General features: G+C 40.6%; 1 protein-coding gene across 3 annotated transcripts in view; it reads right to left on the reverse strand.

Annotated features, from left to right (window-relative positions):
- The window catches only part of GOLGA1 (golgin A1), a 242,492-nt gene that overhangs the window by 19,386 nt on the left and 197,855 nt on the right, over positions 1-25,251 (reverse strand). For all 3 annotated transcript variants that reach the window (XM_077478985.1, XM_077478983.1, XM_077478984.1), the window contains 2 exons: positions 20,122-20,292; positions 15,353-15,439 (listed from right to left, as the gene is read on the reverse strand). In XM_077478985.1, the coding sequence (XP_077335111.1) occupies positions 15,353-15,439; positions 20,122-20,292 (258 nt within the window). The remainder of the gene's footprint in view (positions 1-15,352; positions 15,440-20,121; positions 20,293-25,251) is intronic.

Raw genomic sequence — 25,251 nt, forward strand, 5'->3', positions numbered from 1 at the left:
GAGGAGTAAAATCACTATTTTACACCCTTAGAAAGCCTGAAGGCGGTGATTGGTTTTTGGGGTCCTGTACGCAGCTAGGCTCCCAAAAAATCTCACACATGTGATATCCCCGTACTTAGGAGAAGCAGCAGAATGTATTTTGGGTTGTAATTAAACATATACCCATGCCATGTGTGAGCAATATATCATTTAGTGACATGTCGCGAAACTTGTGGCAAAATATAAAATATTCCATGGACTTAACATGCCTCTAAAGCATCAGAAATGGCGTATAAACTTTTGACCAGATGGCACTACACGCCTGTTGTATTACACAGGTTTTCTCCTCAGTCCTCCCCACTGTGTTGGCGGGAGTGTGGAGAGGAAGCCACTCATGCTCATATTTGGTGGTACTGCCCGAGGATCCGCCCATTCTGGCTGGCGATTCTATATTGGATTAAAGAGATCCAGGGTTGGGAAGTCCCTAACGACCCGTGGTATGTTCTGTTCCACTGCACGGGGAAGCCAACGGGCCCTTATAAAAGGTCGATTACACCACACCTTCTAAATGCCGCCAAAACCCTCATCCCACAGTTTTGGAAACTGAGGAAGATCCCCACGCTCCGCCGTTGGTTACTCAACGTGGATACCACCTATTACATGGAGGACATGACTCTCTCCCTCCGGGGTAAATCTGAGCTGGCGACTAAGATCTGGGCATGTTGGGTTGCCTTTAAATATTCCTCTAGTTATGCAGCCATAATGTCTCAACCAATGTGATGTGATCATAACTCTTGCTCTTACGGTTTCTACTGTAATTTTGGAGTTGTTTATCAGAGGTGGACCTGCCTTCCTTCCCCCCCCCCCCGCTCCCACATCCCCCCTTATTTCTCTATATCTCTTTCTTCCTTTTCTTTACTCTTTCTCTATCTCTGTCTATTGTATTCTCTCTTTAATAATGGAAGAGAGGGGTGTATTTGTATTACCGCGGAGGTTGTTCGTTCCAGCAGCGGTGATTTATACCTCTGGTGGCGAGACCCTCGTGGGCAGTAGATTGCTCTGATCCATAGTAACTAACGATGTAATAACACTACCCCCGGTATTGGTTTATGTATTGATTGATATGCTATTGTACATGCTTCTCTTCTTCAATAAACATTAATTAAAAAAAAAAAAAAACGTGCAGCACGAGGCCATGGTTTAAAAAATATATATATATCTTTTTCTCAACCTTTTCTCAACCTTCACAGCTGCGCTAACCTAGGTTAGGTAATATAGTAAGACCAAAAAGAGTCCTGGTTCCTAGGGTCCAGCTCTCAAAGAGAAGCTTATAGGCAAAACCTCGCTCTTTTCTGCGAGGCACGGGTAGCATCCTATGGCCTCAGGGGCAAGGATGGACCCGGCTGTGGAGGTTCTTTTAAAATCCGTCATGGATCCCTCCAGGAGTTCCTCAGAGCACATCTTCACTTGTGACCAACATCTTTAGACACTGGCGAAAAAACTGAGGTACTCCTGGAAGGAGGAGGGTTTATATAGGGGAGTCAACTTCCTGTATTGGTTATACCAGTGTCAACACCTGAAGGTAGGCCCATAACCCATCAAGTAAATACTTGAGGCTCTGTGTCCTATTATGTATGATAAAGAAATGGGGTCATTTTGGGGGGTTTTGTGCTATCTTGAAATTTTAGGGCCTCCGAAACGGTGATAGGTAGTGAGGAGTAAAATCACTATTTTACACCCTTAGAAAGCCTGAAGGCGGTGATTGGTTTTTGGGGTCCTGTACGCAGCTAGGCTCCCAAAAAATCTCACACATGTGATATCCCCGTACTTAGGAGAAGCAGCAGAATGTATTTTGGGTTGTAATTAAACATATACCCATGCCATGTGTGAGCAATATATCATTTAGTGACATGTCGCGAAACTTGTGGCAAAATATAAAATATTCCATGGACTTAACATGCCTCTCAGCAAATAGCTTGGGGTGTCTACTTTCCAAAAAGGGGTCATTTAGGGGTTTTCACCTGTAATGGAATTTTATGCCAAACATCGCCCACTCTTCTAACCACTTGAACCACCAAGTCCTTGCTCAAACTTTGTTTACATGAAAACATTTTTATTTTGCCAGAGAATTACTTTGAACCCCCAAACATTATATGTTTTTTTTCACCTTTTTGAATTAAAAAATAAGAAAACAGTAAAGTTAGCCCTTTTTTTTTATATTGTGATATCTACCGCCGCAGATAAAAGTGATCTTGCGGCGAACCCGCAGCGGAGACCACTTTTATCTTAAAGCGGACCGGCAGTGATTTCAGAAAATACCAGGGTTATGGCAGCTATCTGCCACCATAACAACGGCATTCAACGTCAAAGTACCGATGTATAACGACGGCTGGCGGTCTGGAAGTGGTTAAAAACCTTTACAGGTTACCACTTTAGATTTACAGAGGAGGTCTACTGCTAGAATTACGGCCCTAGATCTGATGTTCGTGGCAATACCTCACATTCATGGATGGTGTGATTGCGGTTTACATGCGTTCACTTTTGCACTCGTGCACAGGGAGACAGAGGTGCTTTAATTTTTTTTTCATTCATTTTGCTTTTTGTTTTATTTTTACACTGTCATTTTCTGTTCATCATTTTTTTGTCATCACAGGTAATATAAATATCCCCTATGATAGCAATATGTAGTGTACTCTTTTTTTGAAAAATGCAGGGTCTACTAGACTCTACAGCTCTTCTCAGCCATTAAAGCAACTAACCACACCAAGTTGTGATAACATGTTTTCCCAATGGTGCTTTTTATATCAGGCGAAACTGAAGTCATGAAATGCTCATAGCTTCCGGTTTCTTAGGCCATAGAGATGATTGGGGCCGTTCCAGTCTCTGATCAGCTCTATGGTCAGCTGGCAGAACCACCGGCTGCATTCTTGGGTTCCCCAGTGGGACAGGAGAACCCGAGAAAACCATGAAAGAAGGGGGGGGATTATTCCCTCCCACTGCTTGTAAAAGAATCTGCTAGGATTGCTTTTACATGAAAGTCGACTGAAAAAAACTATACAAAGATGATACCCAAACCTGCAGGCATCATTCTGATATAACCAAAGTCCAGCAAGGTCCTTGTTGGGCATATATTGTAATGTTCTTTTTTTTCAGCCTGTGGGTCCAATGAAAAAGAGAGAACCCAACAGATTCCTCTATTCACATCGATCAATGGGGATGAAGAAATCTCTGCCAAGAAAAGTTAATAAAAATATATGCCGAAGCATAGGGGCAATCCGCCCCCAACGTCCACCCCTGCCCTTATGCTTCAGCATATATGCTGTTTTTTACTGTGGTGGAGAAATCACCTACACAAAATAAAATCAGTGCTGCAGCTGAATGGCGTAACTGCAAAACAAACAATGGTAACAATAAATCACAGTATCACTAAAACTTTAACTCAATAAAACAACTTTTTTGTTATCGCAATCTGTGGCAAAAAAGGCTAAAAAATATATGCTGAAGCATAGGGGCAATCTGCCCCTAATGTCCACACCTGTCCACATGCTTCGGCATATATGCTCTTTTTTTTTTTGTGGTGTGGTTTGTGGTGATGAAATCCCCTCCTACAGCCCTGAAGTCAAGGATTTATGTATCGTGAGAGCAAACCTTGTTGCTGTCAAAATAAATAAACCCGTGCTGCAGCTAAATGGTGTACTTGCACAGCAAATAATTGTTAACAATAAAGCACAGTAACAGTACAGTATAAAAGTAGAATGACATACCTGCAAAGCAAACACGATAAAACACAGTAACAATAAAACATTACAGTTAAGCATAAAATACAGTAAAAGAGAGCAGAACAATAGAAAGAGAAGAACAATAAAACTACAACTATGAATTTTCCAGCTTAGGGGGTTCTCAAGATGCGATGGCCATCTCATCTTTCAAGACCCTGGTTGAACGTGTGCCCTAGGACTGTGCCATGCTGTACCCTATGCTAATACTCCACTAGTGTGTGGTAGTGACAGAAAGAAAGACCAGGGGGGACAATAATAGCAGGTGTCACACCTATGTCCACATTTTCTACACAACATTCTTTGACATGCTCTTTGGGCAGGGGTACCAGGGAGGACATCCGGAAAATGTCTCTCATGCAGCCGACTCTCTGCATTTGGATTGGGAAGTTGGGCCAGAGCACCATCTGGAAACAGAAGGGCAGTGATGATCTCTTACTGGAATTTTAGGAAGGATCCAGCTCGTCCAGACGCTTTGTATAGCACATAAGTATTGAAAAGAGCCAATAAGGATACTTTTTTATTTTTTTTGCACCAGTGTCTGGCCTTATGGCAACAAAGCAGGACTCCATCTAGGGCTGTAACAACGAATCGATTAATCGACAACTAATCGATTATGAAATGAATTGATTACTATTTTCATAATCGATCGGCCAGTAACATAATGGGTTAAAAAAAACTAAAATGAGCCCTTTATAATACAAAGAGCAAATAATCGCTACTGTAAATATTACTTTCACTGTTCTACAGTAAAAAAATGAACCCCTACAGTAGTGATTATCTGCTTTTTCTACTATAAAGGGCTAATTTTAGTTTTTTTAACCCCATTATGTTACTAAACGTCTTAGACCTGGTGTAGATCTATGTGTTTTTTTGGTGCTTTTTGCAGAAATACACTACAGTTCATTTACATGGTTTCCTATGGGACACGTTCACATCTGAAAGGGTCAGGGACTTTTAACGCAAAATGGTGCTTTATTGGTTCAATATACTTCAATGGAGAAGCTGCAGAAAAGCATGTAATGCGTTTTTGCAGCAATTTGTGTTTTTTAATCTGCCCCAAAAAAAAGCAAAAATGCAAATTGCAGTAAAATGATGTGCGCAAAAATCAAAACGCACAGCAAAAGGCACTGCAGAAACAGATCAAAAGCAAACTGCATACCGAGCCTTATGCTGGTCACACAGATCAATTTTCGGATGAGAATATTCAGACTAAATATCTTTGTTCATTTGCTGAATGAAAGAATTTTGTTTGAAATTTTCACTTGTTTTTAAAATAAATGTAATATCTGAACAAAAACCACATAAGCTGTCTGAAAATTCCTTTGACTAAGAAGTTTTCTATTATTTCTAAATTTTCCCGTCACCGTGGTTGAAAATTAACATCAATTTTACCAACTTTTTTTTTGTAAGGTTATTAACCGATTAATCGAAACAATAATCGGCCAACTAATCGATTATGAAAATAATCGTTAGTTGCAGCCCTAACCCCATCACCTGGTCATTGAAGTCCACCCCTCCCATTTTAAGGTTTTATTCGTGGCCACAGAGGGGCTTCTCAACAACACCAGTCGCCTTAGGAATTTGGACTGCCATGTCTGTGTGAATGGAAGACAGGATGAAAAAAAACATTCCATTTGACCTTTCATCTCACAGCAAGTAACTCATTGGACCTCAAGCAGGCTCTCTACCCCCGACTAAATCGAACATCACAATTTTGTGGAGCTGATCGTATTCAGGGTCACCCCAAGGTCGACAGAGTTCATTGAAGTGCATGAACAGCAAGATTTTCTGGTATCGATTCTTGGCCATAGCAGCAGAAAACATGGGCATATGGTGAATTGGGTTAGTGGACCAATATAACCAAAACTAACTATTTTTAGTAATGACCATGAGGAGGGATAGGCACAGAAAGTTTTTAAATTCGGGAACTGTTATAGGTTTCCAAGCAAATTCTCTGGCAGGGGTCAAATTTGTATATGCGGCGATAAATTGACCAGCATATAAATTTCTTTGGTCCACAATAGATCTGTACAGATCTTCCATGAAAAACAGCTTGTAAAAGTCAAGGGAAGTAAAATCCCTGTTTCCACCTGAATTCCAGGTGGGCCAGTGAATGGGGGAGGTGCAGGTGCTGCATAAGTGGTGGGCTGCCAATCAGGAACTACAAACATACCAGGAAGGGCACTATGGGCTCTACGGGACTGTTCAAACTCTTGGTGGCTGCATGGCACTACCTGTGCTAGCCACTGCACCAGCTTGAACTGCACTTATGGGACTCGCCACATCGACGAAGTGATAATTGCAGTGCTGGTTTGTCTATGACCAGGATGTACTAGGCCACTGATGCTTGCCAGTTCACCAGAAGGTTGAGCAGCACTAGTACTGGCTCCTGTATGAGAACAATGCTACTGCTGCACCTCAGCAACAGAAGAACGGGGTTGGGTACCCCTGACCATAGCAAAGACTGCTACTCCGTCATCATATCTGTCAGGGTGCTGCTCTCTACAGGTTCGTATAGTGAGCCTGAATGAGATTGTGATTCTGACAGTGAGGCTTCCCCTGCGCTCTCATCTGTCATGCTCAGTATCCTTTGGGCCTCTTCACTAGTGTACCTTTCATTTGACACGTTGGCTACTAACTTTACATGTACAGCTAGTGTGACTAACAGGTAAAAGAGCACCTGGTTGTCAGGGACTGCTTGAATCGCTACAAAATTAACTGTTGGCGCTAGAAGGGGTCAGGCGTTACTACTGTAGTAAGGGAGGTGTATGGTGTGTATGTTAGTGCTACTAGCAATGCAGGCATTAAAATCTGACAATGTCTGGGATTGACGCTAACACTAACCCCAACGCCTAATTGATGTCATCTGTGACATTAATACAGTGACTAATGCTGCCACTAACTAGCGTCACCCATGAAACTAAATATAGTGATCAGAAAATAGATCTGTACACTATACTAGTGACACTGACAGGGGGTGAAAGGGTTAACCGGGGGCGATCTAGGGGTTAAATCTTTATTGGGAAATATATAATTGCAAGACCAAATGTGGAAAGGATGGAGGACTTTATAGGCACCACAATAACATACAAAAAAATCAATAAGTTCATACATCGCGCATTAAGGGATAAGCCCCCCCCCGACAAACCCCCATGAAATATAGTCCTTTGCATGAAAGACTTTTTAGTGAAGGAAGAAATAATGAGAGCGGTGTGCAGCTTTAGAAATATCACTCTGGAGGGAGTTCAGCTACAGATATACCTGGATATTTCACAAGCAACACTGGACAGATGCAGATCTTTCCACAGCAAGAATAATCTACAGATGGGGGTTTCCATTTAAGCTGATTATACTACACAATGGTACAACCTATATTTCCACCTCCATCCCCATACCTCCCAACTTTTTGAGATGGGAATCAGGGACACCTATCAGCAGACGTATGCAGGCATAGGAACACACACCCTGCCACACCCCCTCAAGGACAATTGTACAAAAAAAACCCCCAAAAAAACAAGTTTGGTTACACCCACAAGTGCTTTTTTACCACTACTATTCCTTTATATATTGCCTTTTGGAATTTACAGATGCAGCAATTTAGAAATCATATGAAAGGTTTAGCACTGGAACACACTTTTTGATAAATAAAAAGTGCATTTTATATACATCTATGTAGATCAGACCAAAATGAGGGACAAATGAAGAGGAATGAGGGACATTGCTCCAAATCAGGGACAGTCCCTCGAAATCAGGGACAGTTGAGAACTATGCATCCCTGAAGGTCAGGATATCTTGGTCAAGTCTGGCCTATGGAACCCCGATAACCTCCCTCGTACCGCTTCTACTCCCTGTCAAGCCCCTATATGGAACACCCCTTCACTTCATGGAGATAGACGCATAACCAGACAAGAAGCTGGTCAATGGAGCCCAAATTAACCAATTCCCGACCAGCGCACGACGATGTACGTCGACAGAATGGCACGGGCAGGCATATTGGCGTACATGTACGTCCAATCTTCAATGCCGCCCTGCCATCGGGAGCGCGCCGCCGCCGGCGCGCTCCCGTGCTGGTCGGGACCCCCGTGAGTCCGGTCGCGGGACCCGCGGACTCGATCGCCGCGGGCATACCCGCGATCGTCTCACGGGACGGCTGAATGGAGGAAATGCCGTGTAAACAGCATTTCTCCATACTGCCTAGCAACTAGTGACGCTGATCTCTGCTCCATGTGATTGGAGTAGAGATCAGTGTTCACTAAATGAAAGCCCAACCCCCCCACAGTTAGTAACACACTCCTAGGAACACTTAACCCCTACACTGCCACCCACTGGTTAACCCTTTCACTGCCAGTGTCATTTACACAGGAATCACTGCATTTATATAGCAGTGATTACTGTATAAATGACAATGGTCCCAAAAATGTGTCAAAAATGTCCGATGGGTCCCCCACAATGTCGCAGTCACAATAAAAATCGCTGATCGCCGCCATTACTAGTAAAAAAAAATAATAGAAAATTATTAATAAAAATGCTATAAAACTATCCCTATTTTGTAAACGCTATAACTTTTGCGCAAACCAATCAATAATCGCTTATTGCGATTTTTTTTTACCAAAAATATGTAGAAGAATACGCATCGGCCTAAACTGAGGGAAAAAATTTTTTTTTATATATTTTTGGGGGATATTTATTATAACAAAAAGTAAAAAATAATGTGTTTTTTTCAAAATTGTCGCTCTATTTTTGTTTATAGCGCAAAAAATAAAAACCGCAGGGGTGATCAAATACCACCAAAAGAAAGCTCTATTTGTGGGAAAAAAAAGGACGTCAATTTTGTTTGGGAGCCACGTCGCACGACCGCGCAATTGTCAGTTAAAACGACGCAGTGCCGAATCGCAAAAAGTGGTCTGGTCTTTGACCAGCAAAATGGTCCGGTCTGAAAGTGGTTAACTTTATATACTCAAAAATTTACCAGAAATTTATCAATCCTTTTTGTGTGCGTTTCTTCAGCTTTTCTTTTTCTCCTTTTTTTGGAGTTGATATAAGGTCCACCATAGGATACAAGATATACAAGTCATATTACATACGGCTTAAACATGTAAAGTCTGCTATACTAACTCAATATGCTAAATTATTTTGTTTTTGCAGTTAAAGAGGAAGTAAACCCTGATGAGTTTACTTCCTCTTTTTTTCCCTGCAAAGGTAAAGCATAATGGACTACTATGCATCGCATAGTAGCCCATTATGTGTCACTTACCTGACACAGGAGCCAGCGAAGTCGCGCTGTCCCCTGTAGTCCGCCGCATCCATCTTGCTGGTGGCGTCTCGCAGCTCCGCCGCTGTCATTCGGCGAAGCCACGATGACGTCACTCCCGCGCATGCGCACGGGAGTCGACAAATGCGGCAGCTCCATTTTTGGAACTGCCGCGTTCAGTGCGCCTGCGCGCTGCTGTCTACGGCGCATGCGCCGTAGACAGCGGTGCCCGTTTTCGGGCAAATATCTCCTAAACCATATAGGTTTAGGAGATATTGCTTGGACCTACAGGTAAGCCTTAATCTAGGCTTACCTGTAGGTCAAAGTGGTTTGTAAGGGTTTACAACCACTTTAAGACTGTTATCATTAGCTCAATAGGAATCCAACACTGCCATCTTCAGCCTTAAACTAGAACTGCAACTATATTACATTCACTATTACCCAATATGCTCAAACGGTCTCTGATTCCTCAACGCTGACATCTTGTGGCATTAAATGGAACTACGGATTTTTCTCAACAACCAAAGAAATAAAGACTACCCTCCATTTACCACACTAATATCTTCACTAATACAGCTCACAACTAGGGATGAGCTCAGGTGTGTTCGCATGGACCACATGCAGAGCCCGCCAGGAAGTCGGTGCAGCGCTGCACTAATCACAGGCAGTGGGATATTGCCCCATCTCTGCAGCCGCACATCGGGGCAATGTCTCACTGCCTGTGATTAGCACATTGCTGCGCCGACTTCCTGGCGGGCTCTGCACGTGGTCGATGAGAACACGCTTGAGGCTCATCCTTGCTCACAACCAATGACACAATTTTTCAATGGCTCTGATAACTGAGGAGGTATACAACCATAGAGGGACACAGACTCGTTTGAAAAACCTCCCGCACAATTGCCTTTCTCTATGGTTACACAAAATGGACACAAATATACCTACTTAAGTTTATATAAGGTTAATATACAGGAGTTTCTCAGTAGAACACTTGCATTTGTTTGATGTTTGCTAATATACCAAAATGACAGTATGTTTACTTCAGTTACTATAGTTAAACATATCTCTGTTCTTTAAAACAAGTTATTTTTATTATAAATTTAGTGTTAACAACATAACATTTATTAGTCGTGGCTATCCGCAGACATGAACTCACCCCCACTCATTCGCTATCCACCTTCCATTATTATGGATTCAATCCAATTTGTTTAAATACATTTACTTAGATTTTTTTTTAAATGGTTCACTTTTTTCTTTTCACTGTTATTCTTTTGGACTCAAATGACATTATACGGAGATTGAAACTTGGAGGTTTCACAAGTATTACCTTTCTCCCAACCCCACATTCCTTTCCTATCACAGATTTAATGTACACTATATGTTATTAGAAAAAAATATTTGTTTCTACATGTGATAATAGTTATGATACAACTTTTCCGAATCATCTATCCATTTGTATTAAGAGAAATGCATTTTACATATACTCCTTGAACACCAAGTTGACCTCAGAAACAGTAAAAAATGTTTATAATCTAGATAATACCTCCATTCTTTTTTTATCACATATTTTCACATTTTCACTTCCGATCACCATATAATCTCTCTTAATACACAATTTATAGGTTTTGCCTCAACACCATACTCATGGAGACTCAATGAATCTTTATTAACAGGCTTCAAACATCAACAGCTTCAAACATGAAATAGCCTCATCTATTAAAGATTATTTCACATTAACCACTTAAAGATCAGCCTCCATTTGAGATTTTTGTGTTTACATGTTTAAAACAGTCTTTTTTGCTAGAAAATTACTTAGAACCCCCCAACATTATATATTGTTTTTTTTCTAACACCCTAGAGAATAAAATGGCGGTCATTGCAATACTTTTTTTCACACCGCATTTGCGCAGCGGTCTTACAAGCGCACTTTTTTTAATAAAAAAATAAGACAACAGTAAAATTAGCCCAATTTTTTTCTATATTGTGAAAGATAATGTTACGCCGAGTAAATTGATACCCAACACGTCAAGCTTCAAAATTACGCCTGCTCGTGGAATGGCGTCAAACTTTTACCCTCAAAAATCTCCATAGGCGACATTTTAAAAAATTCTACAGGTTTTAATGTTTTGAGCTAGAGGAGGTCTAGGGCTAGAATTATTGCTCTCACACGAATGATCGTGGCGAGCAATGATCTGAGTGACCGAATGGTCAGTCCGCCCCTGTCTGGGGGTGTTTGCCTTTCAATGTGCACAACTTAACTGATCACTGGACTGTTTTGAATTACATTATTTGTTTATATATCTATATCTATATCTATATATATATATAGATATATATATATAGATATATAAATCTCTATGGACTGCACTTAGATTGTTTGGATTTGTGAGGACTTTTTGATCACACCTGTGCAGGGACAGACATACACAGATGATTTCTTTAAGCTACTATACACATTATATTTTTTTGCACTTATTTTGGGTGGAATCGCGAGGACTCTTGCCACATTTGCGCAGGGAGGGCCACGAACACACAGGATTTTATCTATTTACTCCACCTATAGCACTTAGCACTTTATAAAAGTGCAAATTTAACTTATCCTGTGGAAGCCTTTACATTTTTGAATAGGAATCCATATACATCCTCTAGGTTTAAACAAGAGGATGTATATGGATTCCTATTTAAAATGTAAAGGCGTCTATAGGAGAAGTTAAATTAGCACTTTTATATCAAGGTAAATAGAGTTTACGTAGAGAGATTGTTTTTATACACCTATTGATCTCAGGTAGCGCCACTCACCCCATTCACTTACTAACTTCATTTCTGGACCTCCCCTCCTGAGGAGGTCTTTTTTCAGGGAGCCAGCAGCCTAGCCAATATTCTACATGCAGGTACTCTACGTTTGTTGTTACTTGTGAAATCTGCATCTAAAATCTCAGAAAATAACATATGCCTCTCTCTCCAACTGTCTATTATTCACACACTGTATATATCAATATACTGTAATGATGAGTCCTTTAATCTGTATTTCTCTCAATATAAGATATCACGCTTTGTACCACTATTTGTACCTAATAAAAAGTTTGTAAACCAAAAAAAATTCAATAAGCGTTATTACAAATTATATAAATCAACAATGCTAAAAAAAAAATTCTATTCAAAATACAGCAATGTTGCCTTAAACCTTATAACACACCACCTATTATAACAATAACATTGGGCTATCTATTCATCAAAAGAACCATGGAGCTGGGGCCATTGGTGTTACATCAGATGTAGCGTTGAAGAATAGGTGTGCACCGTAACTCAGCTCTACATGTTGCGCGTAAAAACTCTTTTTCGGGAGCTTAGGCATGCATTATCTTTTCAATCAAGGTGGCGTACAAGAAGGCAGATATCCAGGATACAACGGAGAACACGGATCTATTGGCAGAAATTGTACTGATCTGTATATGTATCTGTATATAGTGACGACTACGCAGCAAACCCAGCTCTATCATTTTTGTTGTTAGTAGAATACCAACATAAGATACAAATAGGTAGATTCGGCTTGGGTGCTATATTTTTCCAAACCCATCACACACTTCCTTATATCGTAGAATATTTTCATATAGTCACCGTGTAAAAACATCCACTGCAAAGCTCCACTGCTTCAGTACCACCCAGCGTGGTAAATTTAAGAAGCCTTTTTACACTCAACATGCAGAGCTGAGCTGAGTTATGGCACACCCCCTATTCTTCAACGCCTCATCTGATGCAACACCAATGGACCCGGCTCCAGGGTTCTTTTGATGAATAGATATTCCAATGGTATAACAGGTGGTGTGTTATAGGATTAAAGGTCACATTGCTGTATTTTGAAAACGTTTTTAGCATTGTTGATTTACACAACTTGTAATAAAGCTTATTGAATTTTTAATATGTTGTGCGCTGACCTCGTCTTGTTAAATCGACCATGCTTTTTTGCCTGCTGCTTCTACTGATCTTTTGCCCTGCTACTGTAGTAGTTGGATTCAAGATAACACAGCGGTCTCACATATGTGAGGGTCTTCAGAACAGTGTTCTGGGGTACAGAAAAACAGTTTTTGGTTTTCTCTGGATTTTGTCATTTCCAGGTCAGGATCTGGAGACTTCAAAGACATTTGGGTGGGAAGAAGCCTCTACCCCGTGCCCATTCTTTCCTGATTAAGGCCCTAATCTTGATGTTCCTGCCTGTACCAATACTCTGGCTGTGCTGACCATATCTCTGCCTCCTGCCTGTAATCACCCGGACTTTTTATGGACCATGTTCCTGCCTGCTGCCTAGACCAATACTTTGGCTGTGCTGACCATATTTCTGCTTCCTGTCTGCAATGCCCCAGAACTTGTTTTGGATCATGTTCTTGCCTGTGGCTTGGACCAATACTTTGGCTGTGCTGACCATTTCTCTGCCTGCTGCCTGTACTTAATATGGATCGCATTCCTGCCTGCTGCCTGGATCAATGCTCCCCTCTGTAGGTGACTGCCCTACTAAAACCACAGGTAATCTTTTGTTTATCCTTTGCTCAGCAAAATGTATTTTGGGGTGTAATTTTTGGTATGTACATGCTGTGTGTTATAAATATGAAGGGCCTTCAAAAGTGTGATGGTTGTCAGGAAATACGATGTGTAATTTATGACCCTGGAACAAATAATAGTGCTCCTTTTGGGCCTCTATGTGGCTATCCTTGCACATGTGGTATCGCCATCCTCAGGAGGAGTAGCAGAATGTATTTTGGGGTGTAATTCTTGCTATGTCCATACCGTGTTTTGGAAAAAATCTTATAAATTGAAAGCTGTGTTAAAAAATAAGTTTATTTTTTTCCAAATTTTTTCCCCTAAAAACTTGTGGAAAAAAATGACATGTTCGAAAGCCTCATAGAATATACAATGGGGTATGTGCTTTCAAAAATTGTGGTTATTTTGTGGGTAATTTCACTATCCTTGAGCTACAGGGCCTTCAAAAATGTGATCGGTAGTCAGGATGTATAAGTTATGGCCTTAGAACACCTGAAGGTGCTGTTTGGATGTTGGGCCTCTCTATGTGGCTAGGCTGTGAAAAAATCTCACATGCGGCTTCGCCATACTGGAGAGGAGAAGCAGAAATTATTTGAGGTTGCAGTTGCAAGTATGCCTATGCCATGTGTGAGAAATAACTTGTTAATAGGACAATTTTGTGTAGAAAAAAAAAATCATAAATTTTCCCAAAAAGTTGTGGGGAAAAAATTACAATTTCAAAAAAAGTCACTATGCCTCCTACTAAATACCTTGGACTGTCTACTTTCCAAAAAGGGGTCATCTTGAGGGGGGGGGGGGGGTGTATTTGTACTGTCCTACTGTCCTGACATTTCAGGGCTTTTTTTAAGATAGACAATCAGAACCTCAGGATTGATCAATTTTCAATGATAAGTAGAATAGCTTGTGGACTTTATTAGTTTTACACAGACTAAATAATATACACTATTTGGGGTTATTTTTACAAAAGATATGAAGCATTATAAATTTTGGCCTAAATGTTTACTCATTTTTTCACTTATATCAGAAAAAAAATAAAAAAACCCAGTGGTGATATTAAATAACACCAAAAGAAAGCTCTGTGTGAAAAAAAGATACACATTTTATTTGGGTACAGTGTAGCATGACTAATTATTCAAAATGTTAGAGCACTGAAAGCTGAAAATTGATCTGGCAGGAAGGTGGCAAAAGTGCTTGGTATTGAAGTGGTTAAATGAGGACTTGGAAGCAATGGTAGGAAACGGTTTAACCTAAGGTCTCTAAATAAGACACACATTGAAGCTGAATTAGAGGCAGTTCAATATTTCACTGTGAAAGGGGTTCTTTACTGTTAAAGCAGTAAGGATGTGCAAGGTGTTAAGATGTTTCTTGGCACATTGCTTTTTTCTAATTATTTATCTTTGTAGAACTTTTATGATTTTTACAAACACTTATTACTATGATGATACAATATCTTTAAAAAGAAATCATGAAAGCAAAATTAGGAACATATAGATGAGAACCGTATAGATATATTTTTTATTAGTCCTAAAGAAGATGGCCCTTCAGAGCAAAACAAAGCATTTAATAAAATTATTTTTTGGACTTTATACAACTGGCTTGGCACTTTTCTCATTGAACATAGATTTTTGGCGCATATAGTGTTTTCGGTTACAGTAACAACTTCTCACTTAATTTTTTATTTTTTTTTGCTGTCACAAGCACAGGAAGTTAGAAGAAATCTCCCCAGCAGGGGTTCATGGACTACGAATGAAAAAAAAAAAAAAAAAAGGAGGTGTTGCTGTAGTTGGACTTTAACATAGCATACAAATACCTTATATTCTAAAGTCTCTTTAAGAAGATTTTCTTCCTCCACAGAGAAGTTGAGCAATACTGATACAGCTTTGATCAGGTGAAAAGCCTGGGAAAAAAAAAAAAAAAAAAAAAGTTACAAGCAATGTTCCGAATAGCCTTATAACAAATCATTTGCTGTATTTTAGATGGCTTCTTCTAAGATGCCGTTGATTTGTCAAAAATAACATGCCAGCTGTTGCAAGGAAATGTTTTTTTCAGACTCATGGGCACACATCCTGCTGTGAAAATGTTCATATAAACAGCAGGCACTGCCTGTGGCAATCAACCGAGCTGTTATTTTTTTAAATAGTGTTAGTGCACATTTGTTTGATGTGTTGATCTGCATTATTTGATGATTTAATGGACATTAGAAAAGGCCTACTAAATGACAATAACAAACCATGAAAACACTTTCAATTGATTTGAACAGGGAAATTCTGCATGTCCAAATGTTTAGGTAAGTAAGCGCTAGGACAGCACAACCTAAAAAAAAAAAGGATATGCCGTAGATCTGTGCATGGACATTTTCTCATGATTTGTCACTTTAAATACTCTTTTGCATGATTTGTGACCTTACATACTCTTTCCCACTAGAAATCCAATGAATTCCAAGCTTCATGACCTGGGCTTAAAACATTGTCGCTGCTGTACCAAAATCACAAAAATGTAATCCAAGGTGTGTGAACTTATCTCGGCCCTTACAATGTTTTCCTTGGCAAAGTGACCCTGCAGCATGCCATCTCAATATGCTTCCAAAGCGAAAATATCATAAATCTTTGGCAATCCACCTCCTAAATGCTGTCAGGTCCTGCATTCCGTCTAACTGGATGAACCCCATTGATTACACAATGGATCAATGCAGTAAACAAAATATGTGTGCTATGGAAGATCTTACCATGTCTATGCGAAAACAGGAAGAACGCTTTCATAAAACATGGTTTTATTGGGCACAATTCCAATTTTCCACAACACACTTACTGACCACAGACCCATCGGGTAGAGGTGTATAGGACTACTCCTCTTCAGAATCCCACCCTCCACCCCCCCTGCCCTTTTTTCCTTTTGCCATGTCTCTCTCTCTTTCTTTAGTATTCTTACTTAAAGTTTTTGCTTGTACAAAAACACCCTAAAACAGGGTTTGTTTGTTCTTTCCTTTCCCCCTGTAGACAACCCTGTTTTCAATGGCAGAGCTTCTATTACCAGGCAATTTCTCAACATGGATAACATGATGGATAATGGTCTCTGTCGTGCTATGCCCTGTGAAGCAATTCCCTGGTGTACATGGTTGTCATTTTTCTGCTCTGCCCATTGTGTTCTCTGGATACCTTTTTTTCATTTTTGCCTACCAAAAAAAAAAAAAGAAGCCTCAATGAAGGGAGCGATGTGTGGCCCCTAAAACACACTTGTCTGTTCCACCAATTTTATATTTTGGAATAAAACATTACATTGGACTTTAATATATTGGGTGTGGTGCTTCAGTTTTTAAATTTAAATACTACCTTCACATTCCAAGGTGCCAGTGATTGTCCCCACAGAAGCAGCCTACATATCACCCAGATACATCACAGGCACACAATCAGTACAGTATTAAAATTTCAGTTTACTAAAACATTATCTACTCAAGGTTCCAGTGCCATCAATGTATTAGGCTCCATGCACACTTTTTTCTAAGCGCAAAAAAAACACAGGAGGAAAAATGCTGATAAAAGCATTTTTGTGCTGGCTTGTAGTAGCATTTTGGAAGCATTCATTTTATTAGAGTTTTTACAGTACATATATATAAAAAACGAAGGAAAAAAAGTGGTTAGGAGCTTTTTAGTAGCATTTAGAAGCATTTAAGAATATTTAGCTTTTTTCTGCTGGAAAAATGCTCCAAAAACTATTTTTTTTCTCCTCCTAGCCGCTGAAGATTAAAAAACACTAATAGCCTAAAGTAGTGTGCATGGATATATAGGATAACACTATTTAGCATCAAGTAGCAGAAAAAAATGCTAATATTTCCTACTGTGCATTGAGCCTTACTCAAAGTAATGAAATCTCAAGCACCATGATCAGCACTCATGGAATTGTCCGCTGCTGGAGTACAGTGCTCAAACTATCCCTTGCCCTTCTCTCTTCCTCTCCACTTGCATATATCAAGTCTCCCTCCTAGCAAAATAATTCTGCTATCTTGACTCCCAAGACCATCTTGGGAGATGTCGTTTTTGCTGGCCTTGCCTACATCATAGGAAGCTGACCTAGGGCGCCCTATTTGTCCCTTCTACCAGCAGCTGTCCCTGCAAGGATTTTACATAGCTGGTGATGACATTGCAAAGATTAACACATTGTTTCTCAGTAGTTAAAAGATTATAGAAAAAAATTATTGCTAGGACATATGTTAAAGGTGGGAGGAGATAGAGATTTGTGGGTAAATTTCGGTCATGCCAGATGATTAGTCTGGTATAAACAGGCTGACTCGAAGAAAAAAAAAAACTTCTGCAGGTAAAAATGCAGGCAACAAGGGGTACCTAAATATACCTGCAGAAGCGTCAAAAAAGCCTTCAGATAAGGCTGAATTTTCTGAAGTTCTGACAGAGAAAGCTTTGACGCTATCTTCTACTGTCAAAGCTTGCTTGCTGCTTTCAGTCACCAGTTCATTCCTTTTGTCCAGACAGGCAGACCATCATAATAATGGGTTAAAAATGTGATTGGCCGGGACTTACTGCCTAGTTTAGAGCTTTGCCTGTCAAAACGACATGGCATTCAGCAAAATCCACAAGGGAAATGGGAAATGGTGAGGAGCACCAGAGGTTTGTGACTCCCAAAGAGGTAAATAGGTCAATACGTACACACAAGTTAGCATAAAAGCAAATATTTCATTAATTAGAAACAAAAATATCCCCTCTACGTGTGAGTAGGGGAAATAGCTCAACATTAAAAGATGCATGACAAATAGCATATAAACAAATACAAAATGATACAATGCATACAAAACAGATATATTGGATGCGTTTTCCAAGCGGCCCAATGTATTTCAACCAATATGGTCCTCCTCAGGGATTTGCCCTTGGGTAACACATAAAAAGAGTTCTCTAGAGCAGTGGTCATCAACCCTGTTCTCAGGACCCACTAACAGGCCAGGTTTTATGTATTACCTTGGGGAGATGCAGACTAGAATACTGCAATCACTGAGCAGCAAATGATATCCCCTGTGATGTATTTCAGTTATCTTGCAAATCTGGCCTGAGGAAAGGGTTGATGACCTCTGCTCTAGAGTAAATATAGTAAGTTTACTAGAGATCCAATTACAGGTAAAATAGGAGCAGTTTGTACATTTAACAGATCAAACTTTCATGGCTCATAACATACAGTCAATGCATTAGGTTAGCAATGCTGGAGGTCATCAAGGGCGGTGAAGAGCTAGGGGAGATGCACAGGGGGAGAAGAAACCGTATCAGCCCACGTGTCCCAAGCACAAATGATGCCACCCAGGATATAAAAACACTATGCCTAACAAAAAAAATTGACACAAGAGGACATATGTATCCAAAAAAGCAAAAACTTTGTGGGATGAAAATATTTAGCCATGTCTGGATATTGACCATACCTTGTTGAGCAGATGGAACAGCAATCATAGAGCCAAAGAGGTGGCAGTAGTAGGGCATGATTGAAGTTACTCAAGGGATACACAGAGGATCCCTGGGTAAAGATCTATAAACAGGTGAGAAAGAATCTATAACAAAAAATAATACAAAAAGGAGGGGGCTACATTTAGGGCGCTTTACATGGAGTGGGGGTGCGGGCCGCCTGCCCTCCTTTGCACCTCACAGTGAAAGTTTTTATTTCCTGGTTTCTGCGTGTCAGCGCTGTCTTTTTTTTCTCCTGATATCCGCCAGTTTCCATCATGGTGGTTCGGCCACTTGCGGTTGTGACGCCATTTCCGATTCTGGTTTGGGTGTCACTTCCAGCAGGATGGCCTGAGGATTTGGACAGCAGGGGTTGAGGGGAAGTTCTCTGCCATCATCCAGATATCTCCCACAGTTGTGGCCGTTTTAGTTTTATCCAGACATAGCTACATATTTTCATCCCACAAAAGTTTTTGCTTGTGTTTTTACATCCTGGCTGGTGTTCCTTCTCCCTTGTTAATCTGTTAAAAACTCTGTTATAAAAATGTGCAATTGTAAATGCTCCTATTGTTTTACCTGTAATTGGATCTCTAGTATAATCTCTATATGTGTTTCCTCAGGGATATGCCCTTGCTACCCAAGGGCATATCCCTGAGTAAGACCGTATTGGTCAAAATGCACCAGGGCCGCTTGGAAAACGCACCATCCTTTATATCTGTTTTGGGTGCATTGTATCATTTTGTATTTGTTTATATGCTATTTTTCATGCATCTTTTAATGTTGAGCTATTTCCCTTACTTATACGTATAGGGGATTTTTTTTTGTTTCTAAATAATTAAATATATGCTTTAATGCTTACTTGTGTGTACATATTGACCTATTTACCTCTTTGGTTGTCACAAAGCCCTGGTGCTCCTCACCATTTCCCCTGTGGATTTTGTTGTATACGATATATGATACCCACGTTTGGCAAGTTTTGCCTGTATGTGGGATACATATATCTAGACAAGCAATTCAATTATATGTGAGAACTATTTCAAGCTGCTCCAGGTGCTTTTAGGTTTTCTCTGCATTCTTTTTTTTTCTAGCGACAGAGTCTCTTTCAAAGTAATAATTTTCTGCCACCATTATGCATGTTTCTTACCTCTGCTTCCCGAGCAGACATAAACTTCAACACAACATGTTTCAAGTACTCCAAGTTTAACTCTCGTAAGTCAGTAAGGTCAGACGAGCTGGTCATCGTGAGGGAGGTTGCCAGTGGATCAGGATTTGGCTTCTCTCGCACATCAATTATCTCTGGCTCTGGTTTTAGTTTCTAAAAATGACAGTTCAGATTAGATATCGAAGAATTTCAAATGTTGTTATAGGAATTAACTCTAGACTACAGCCATCCATAAGGCACAAAGACCATAGTAGAATGATGTGATGCCACAATTTATACAGTATTACAAAGATGTTACTTGATACCAGCAAACTAAAAAAAAACAAAAAAACATGTATATCACTTACATACTGTATAGGGCCTTTTTTGTTAGTCCAACAAAAGAACTTTCTCTGCATCAATCACATGGAGGCAGATTAGGTATAAAATAATCTGCTTGTTATGGTTAACATGAATTGAGACCAAACCACCCTCAGTTCCTTTAATAATGAGTCCCACTATAGTCATAAGAGTTTCATACAAGATTGCCCATTTAGGGCATACCTTACCACTCATTTTTAACATACATTAAAGTGGTTCTAAAGGCTGAAGGTTTTTTACTTTCTATGCATGAAGATAAAAAACCTGTGTGCAGAGCCCCAGAGCCTATTACTAATGTTCATATAAAAGAACAACTGGGTACAAGTGACCAACATGATTTAATTTATCATAAGCTTTAAACAAGCACATACTGGAAAGATGAACACTTTCACAGAGCAAATTTTCCAAGTCTGAGGGATCTCTTCAAGACTAAAGCCGGCCATAGATGGATCGAATCTTGGCCAGTTCAGCAGGGAGTGGCTGAGATTCAATCCATTTATGGGCAGGCTGGTTGTACTGAAGTTGAATCATTGATCAACTTCAGTACAACGAGCATGTGGCATTTTTTGCATGCAATCATCACTACCAGCTACTGTAGCTGCCAGCAGAAGTCACTGTGTTTTGCCGGCAGGAAAGGCTCCCCACCAGCAGAATACATTAGTGCTGCGGGAGGTAATCAAGCATTTTTTTTCCCTATGGTAGAAGTAAAGTAAATTGTATAATCTATGGCTTGCTTTAGACTGGGAGGGAATATTGTCATCAAGGAACTCTGATCAGAAATGGGAATGCTTCAAATGGACTGTATGCAAATACTACAAATTATAGTCCCATTTTTTTTATTTATTTTGTTTTTATTTTTACACTGTACACTTAAATTTTTTCTCACTTTTATTCCTATCAAAAGAAACGTAAACATCCCTTGACAGAAATAATGTAGGACAGGTCCTCTTTATGAAGACGTCTAGGGTCTATAAGACCCCAGATATCTCCAATACCCTGGAAAGCACAAGATCAAAAAACAAAACAAACTATGATTTCAGCTTTCTAGGGGGAAAAAAATGGCAGTGTTTACATCTGCCAGAGCTGGAATTCACTTCCAGCCTTCCAGGGTCATGAAGATGGCCTAGGACCATCCCGTCCTTAGCCAGCTGTGTGGTAACCTGGCACCACCGCCAGATCAGATCTTTGGCTTCCCAATCAAACAGCAGAAGACGCCCCCCCCCCCCACTGCTTGTAAAAGTGTAGTCGCTGGATGGCTTTTACAATGTAGGGAATCGGTAGCCGAGAAAGACATCTGGATGATGCCTGTAGCTGTCAGGAGCTATGAGAAAAGATTAAAGGAACTGAATTTATTCTCTCTTGAGAAAAGGAGTTTAACGAGAGAGATGATCAACATGTATAAATACATAGGTGGGTCCATATCGTTAACTTGGTTCACTTTCAGGTCATCACAGAGAACAAGGGGGCACTCTCTACGTCTGGAGGGAAAGAGATGCAACCTCCAAATATGGAAAGGTTACTTCACAGTAAGTTGTAAAAATGTAGACCAGACTCCCTCAAAAGCTTGTTCTGTCCAGCTCATTTCAAAGCAATCTACTAAGGCTTGGATTCTCTCTTAAATGTACATAATATAACTGGATACTAATATTGATAGGTAAGGTTGATTCATGGAATATCCAATAGCCTCTTGGGGGATCAGGAAGGATTTTTTCCCCTGCTAGAGCAAATTGGATCAAGCTTTGCTGTGTTTTTTTTGCCTTCCTCTGGATCAACTGTGGGTATAGGATTGTAATCTCCCCCTTGTATTGGTTGAACTGGATGAACGTGTGTCTTTTCAACCAGAAAAAACTAACACAGCATTTCATAAAAAGAACATCAAACCAACAGTCAAACATGGTGCTGGTAGATCTGGGCCTGCTTTACAGCTTCAGAAGCTGGACAACTTGCCATAATTGATGGAATCATGAATTCTGTGCTCTACCAGAAAATCCTGAAGGAGAATGTCCGGCCATCAATTCATGACCTCAAGCTTAAGCGCACTTGGGTTATGCAGCAGGATAATGATCCAAAACACACCAGCAAGTCCACAAAACTGATTGAGAACTGTGGCATGAACTTAAACAGGCCATTCATGCTTGAAGACCCTCCAATGTGGAAGTATTAAAACAATCCTGGAAAGAAGAGCAGGCCAAAATTTCTCCACAGCGATGTGAAAAACTCATTGCCAGTTATCACATAACAACCAGTTATTAGGTTTAGGAGGCAATTACTTTTTCACATAGGGCCGGACAAGTTTGGACAGCTTTTTCCCTTAATAAATGAAATAATTAAAAAACTGCATTTTGTATTTATTCAGGTTTGTATAATATTAAACCTTGCTTGATGATCTGAATCATTTAGGTGTGACAAATTTGAAAAATCAGGGAAGGGGCAAATTATTTTTTACAGCGCTGTATGTCCCATTGGGAGACTTCCCTTCACTTTCTGTCCCATAGCCAAAACAAGAAGGCTGCTTTCACACTGGGGCGGGAGCAGCGTCGGCCGTAAAGCGCCGCTATTTTTAGCGGCGCTTTACCATCGTTTTAGCGGCGGTGTGTGGGCGCTAGCGGGGTGGTTTTAACCCCCGCTAGCGGCCGAAAAGGGGTTAAACCCGCCCGCAAAGCGTCGCTGCAGCGGCGCTTTGCCGGCGGTATTGCCGCGGTGTCCCATTGATTTCAATGGGTAGGAGCGGTATAGGAGCGGTGAATACACCGCTCCTTCACCGCTGCAAAGATGCGGCTAGCAGGACTTTTTTCACCGTCCTGCCAGCGCATCGCTCCAGTGTGAAAGCCCTCCGGCTTTCACACTGGAGTTAAAGGGGCCGGTTTTTTTCAGGCGTTACACAGGCGCTATTTTTAGCGCTGTAACGCCTGAATACCGCCCCAGTGTGAAAGCAGCCGAAGTGAGAGAAAATACCTCCAAAGTTTGAGAATCCAAGGGTGTAACCAGGTCACCAGACCTAGCACACCTATGTATTACCATTATGGCGTCAACACAAAATTTTTGATTTTTTTTGTTACTTTCATTATCAATAACGGTATAGTTGTCAACATTGGCAAAAAAAATAAAAATTAGGCACACTTTTTTCTGTATGTTCAGGAGTCTATTATAGGCAGAGTAATATGCTAATTAGGGGTGGGGGTAATAATTTATGGGCATGGCTTGAAGTGGCGAAATTAGAGTGTGGTTAGTGTTATGCTAATAGCTGGGTGTGGCTTAAATGGGTGTGTTTACATAGTGTCTGAGATTACTTACATAGTGGAGAATGTGGTAATGTTAAATAGGGAATGTAGGGAGGGGAGTATACAGAAGTCATTAGAACGTAGAATAGTGTACAGGGGTTAGTAAGGCACAGTACTGCTCATCACCAGAGAAGAGGACTGGGCCTTACCAGGGCACAGGAGTGGGTGTCAGGAGGGCACCCTCTGGGGGGTAAAAAAGTGACAGCATAAAAAGACCAAGTAGTCCATCGAGTCTTCCCATTGTTTTTTTTCTTTTTTTTTCTTTATGGTTTTGGTCATTGTTGTGGTCTGCCAGGTCCACTGCGTAGCTCAGCTGCAGCATCTTCTGCCCTATCACATGCTCCTGCAACTGATCTAATTAAGGCAGGCTGGCGTGATCACCCTCAGCTGGCCATGACCCCCCTCCCCCCACTAGTACTGACCAATCATGCAAAAAGGCAGCCACCACCTAACTTCCTGGAGGCAGAGGTGGTAGGGAGGGGGATCTGTCAGTGTGTTTGTTATGACCCGTGTTACCTGGCGCTGCAGTATGTGTTTTGCCATAGTGACTGAACTGGGAATGGTCAGCGGTCTCTGACAGATTTACATTTTTGGGATTTTGCCAGGACAAAGTCTGAGGAGGATATGGGTCGGATTTTTGGGACTGTTGGCAACTATGTAATGGTAAAAAGGACAAATAGAAAATGATAGAGTGAATCTTCCTAATAGGGGCACAGACAGCAAGAAAAGCTGAGAGGTGTTCTAATCCCACTCTTTTAAAGAAAACAACTGCCTTTAGTTATACTGACTAATAGGAAAAATACATGAATAGAAAAATAAATGCATTAAAATTATGTGCTCTGTTTTGCAAATCAATGCTTATTTTTTAATGTAGATTAGGGGCCGGGTACATGGATTAGGGGGGCATGCCCCTGCGCCCTTATGGACTGCCCACCACTGAAAATTGTAGTTTGTGTCCATATGAAGGGTAAATATGTGTAACTCTAGTCCGAGGCACTCCCTGGACTACAGCTTTATGGACCATGCTATCACTAACAGGTGTTACACATCTTCTGCTGCAGCTCAAAGCCAGTGCTGTAGCTGTTCTACCTCTCCAGTGAAGCAAGAGAGAGAGAGAGAGAGAACATCAGCCACTTGTAAGGCTGTACAAAAAAAACTCACAATATGCACTGAAACCATGAAATAAAGTCCTAAAACAAAGTCCATAAATGAAAATGACTATAAAATATAAAAGTTTATAGTGGCAACACTAGTGGCAGCTCCCCATAGAGCGAAGCAATTCTCTAAAGAAACAAAATGGAAACAGCAGGGTTTGCCAGACTACGTGTAGCAGTTCATATAGCAACATTTATTGAATATACAAGCAAATTGCTACTCACATAGGTAGGAAACAAACAGGCACATGGTTACTGGTAATGTCTAGAGTTGGTGTAAGTGCCCCGGAAAGAAACAAAGCAGGTTCGCCGTTCCC

Source organism: Lithobates pipiens, unplaced genomic scaffold (genome assembly GCF_037356315.1).
Source record: "Lithobates pipiens isolate NorthernLeopardFrog02 unplaced genomic scaffold, aLitPip1_a1.2 Scaffold_1, whole genome shotgun sequence".
Classification (NCBI taxonomy): domain Eukaryota; kingdom Metazoa; phylum Chordata; class Amphibia; order Anura; family Ranidae; genus Lithobates; species Lithobates pipiens.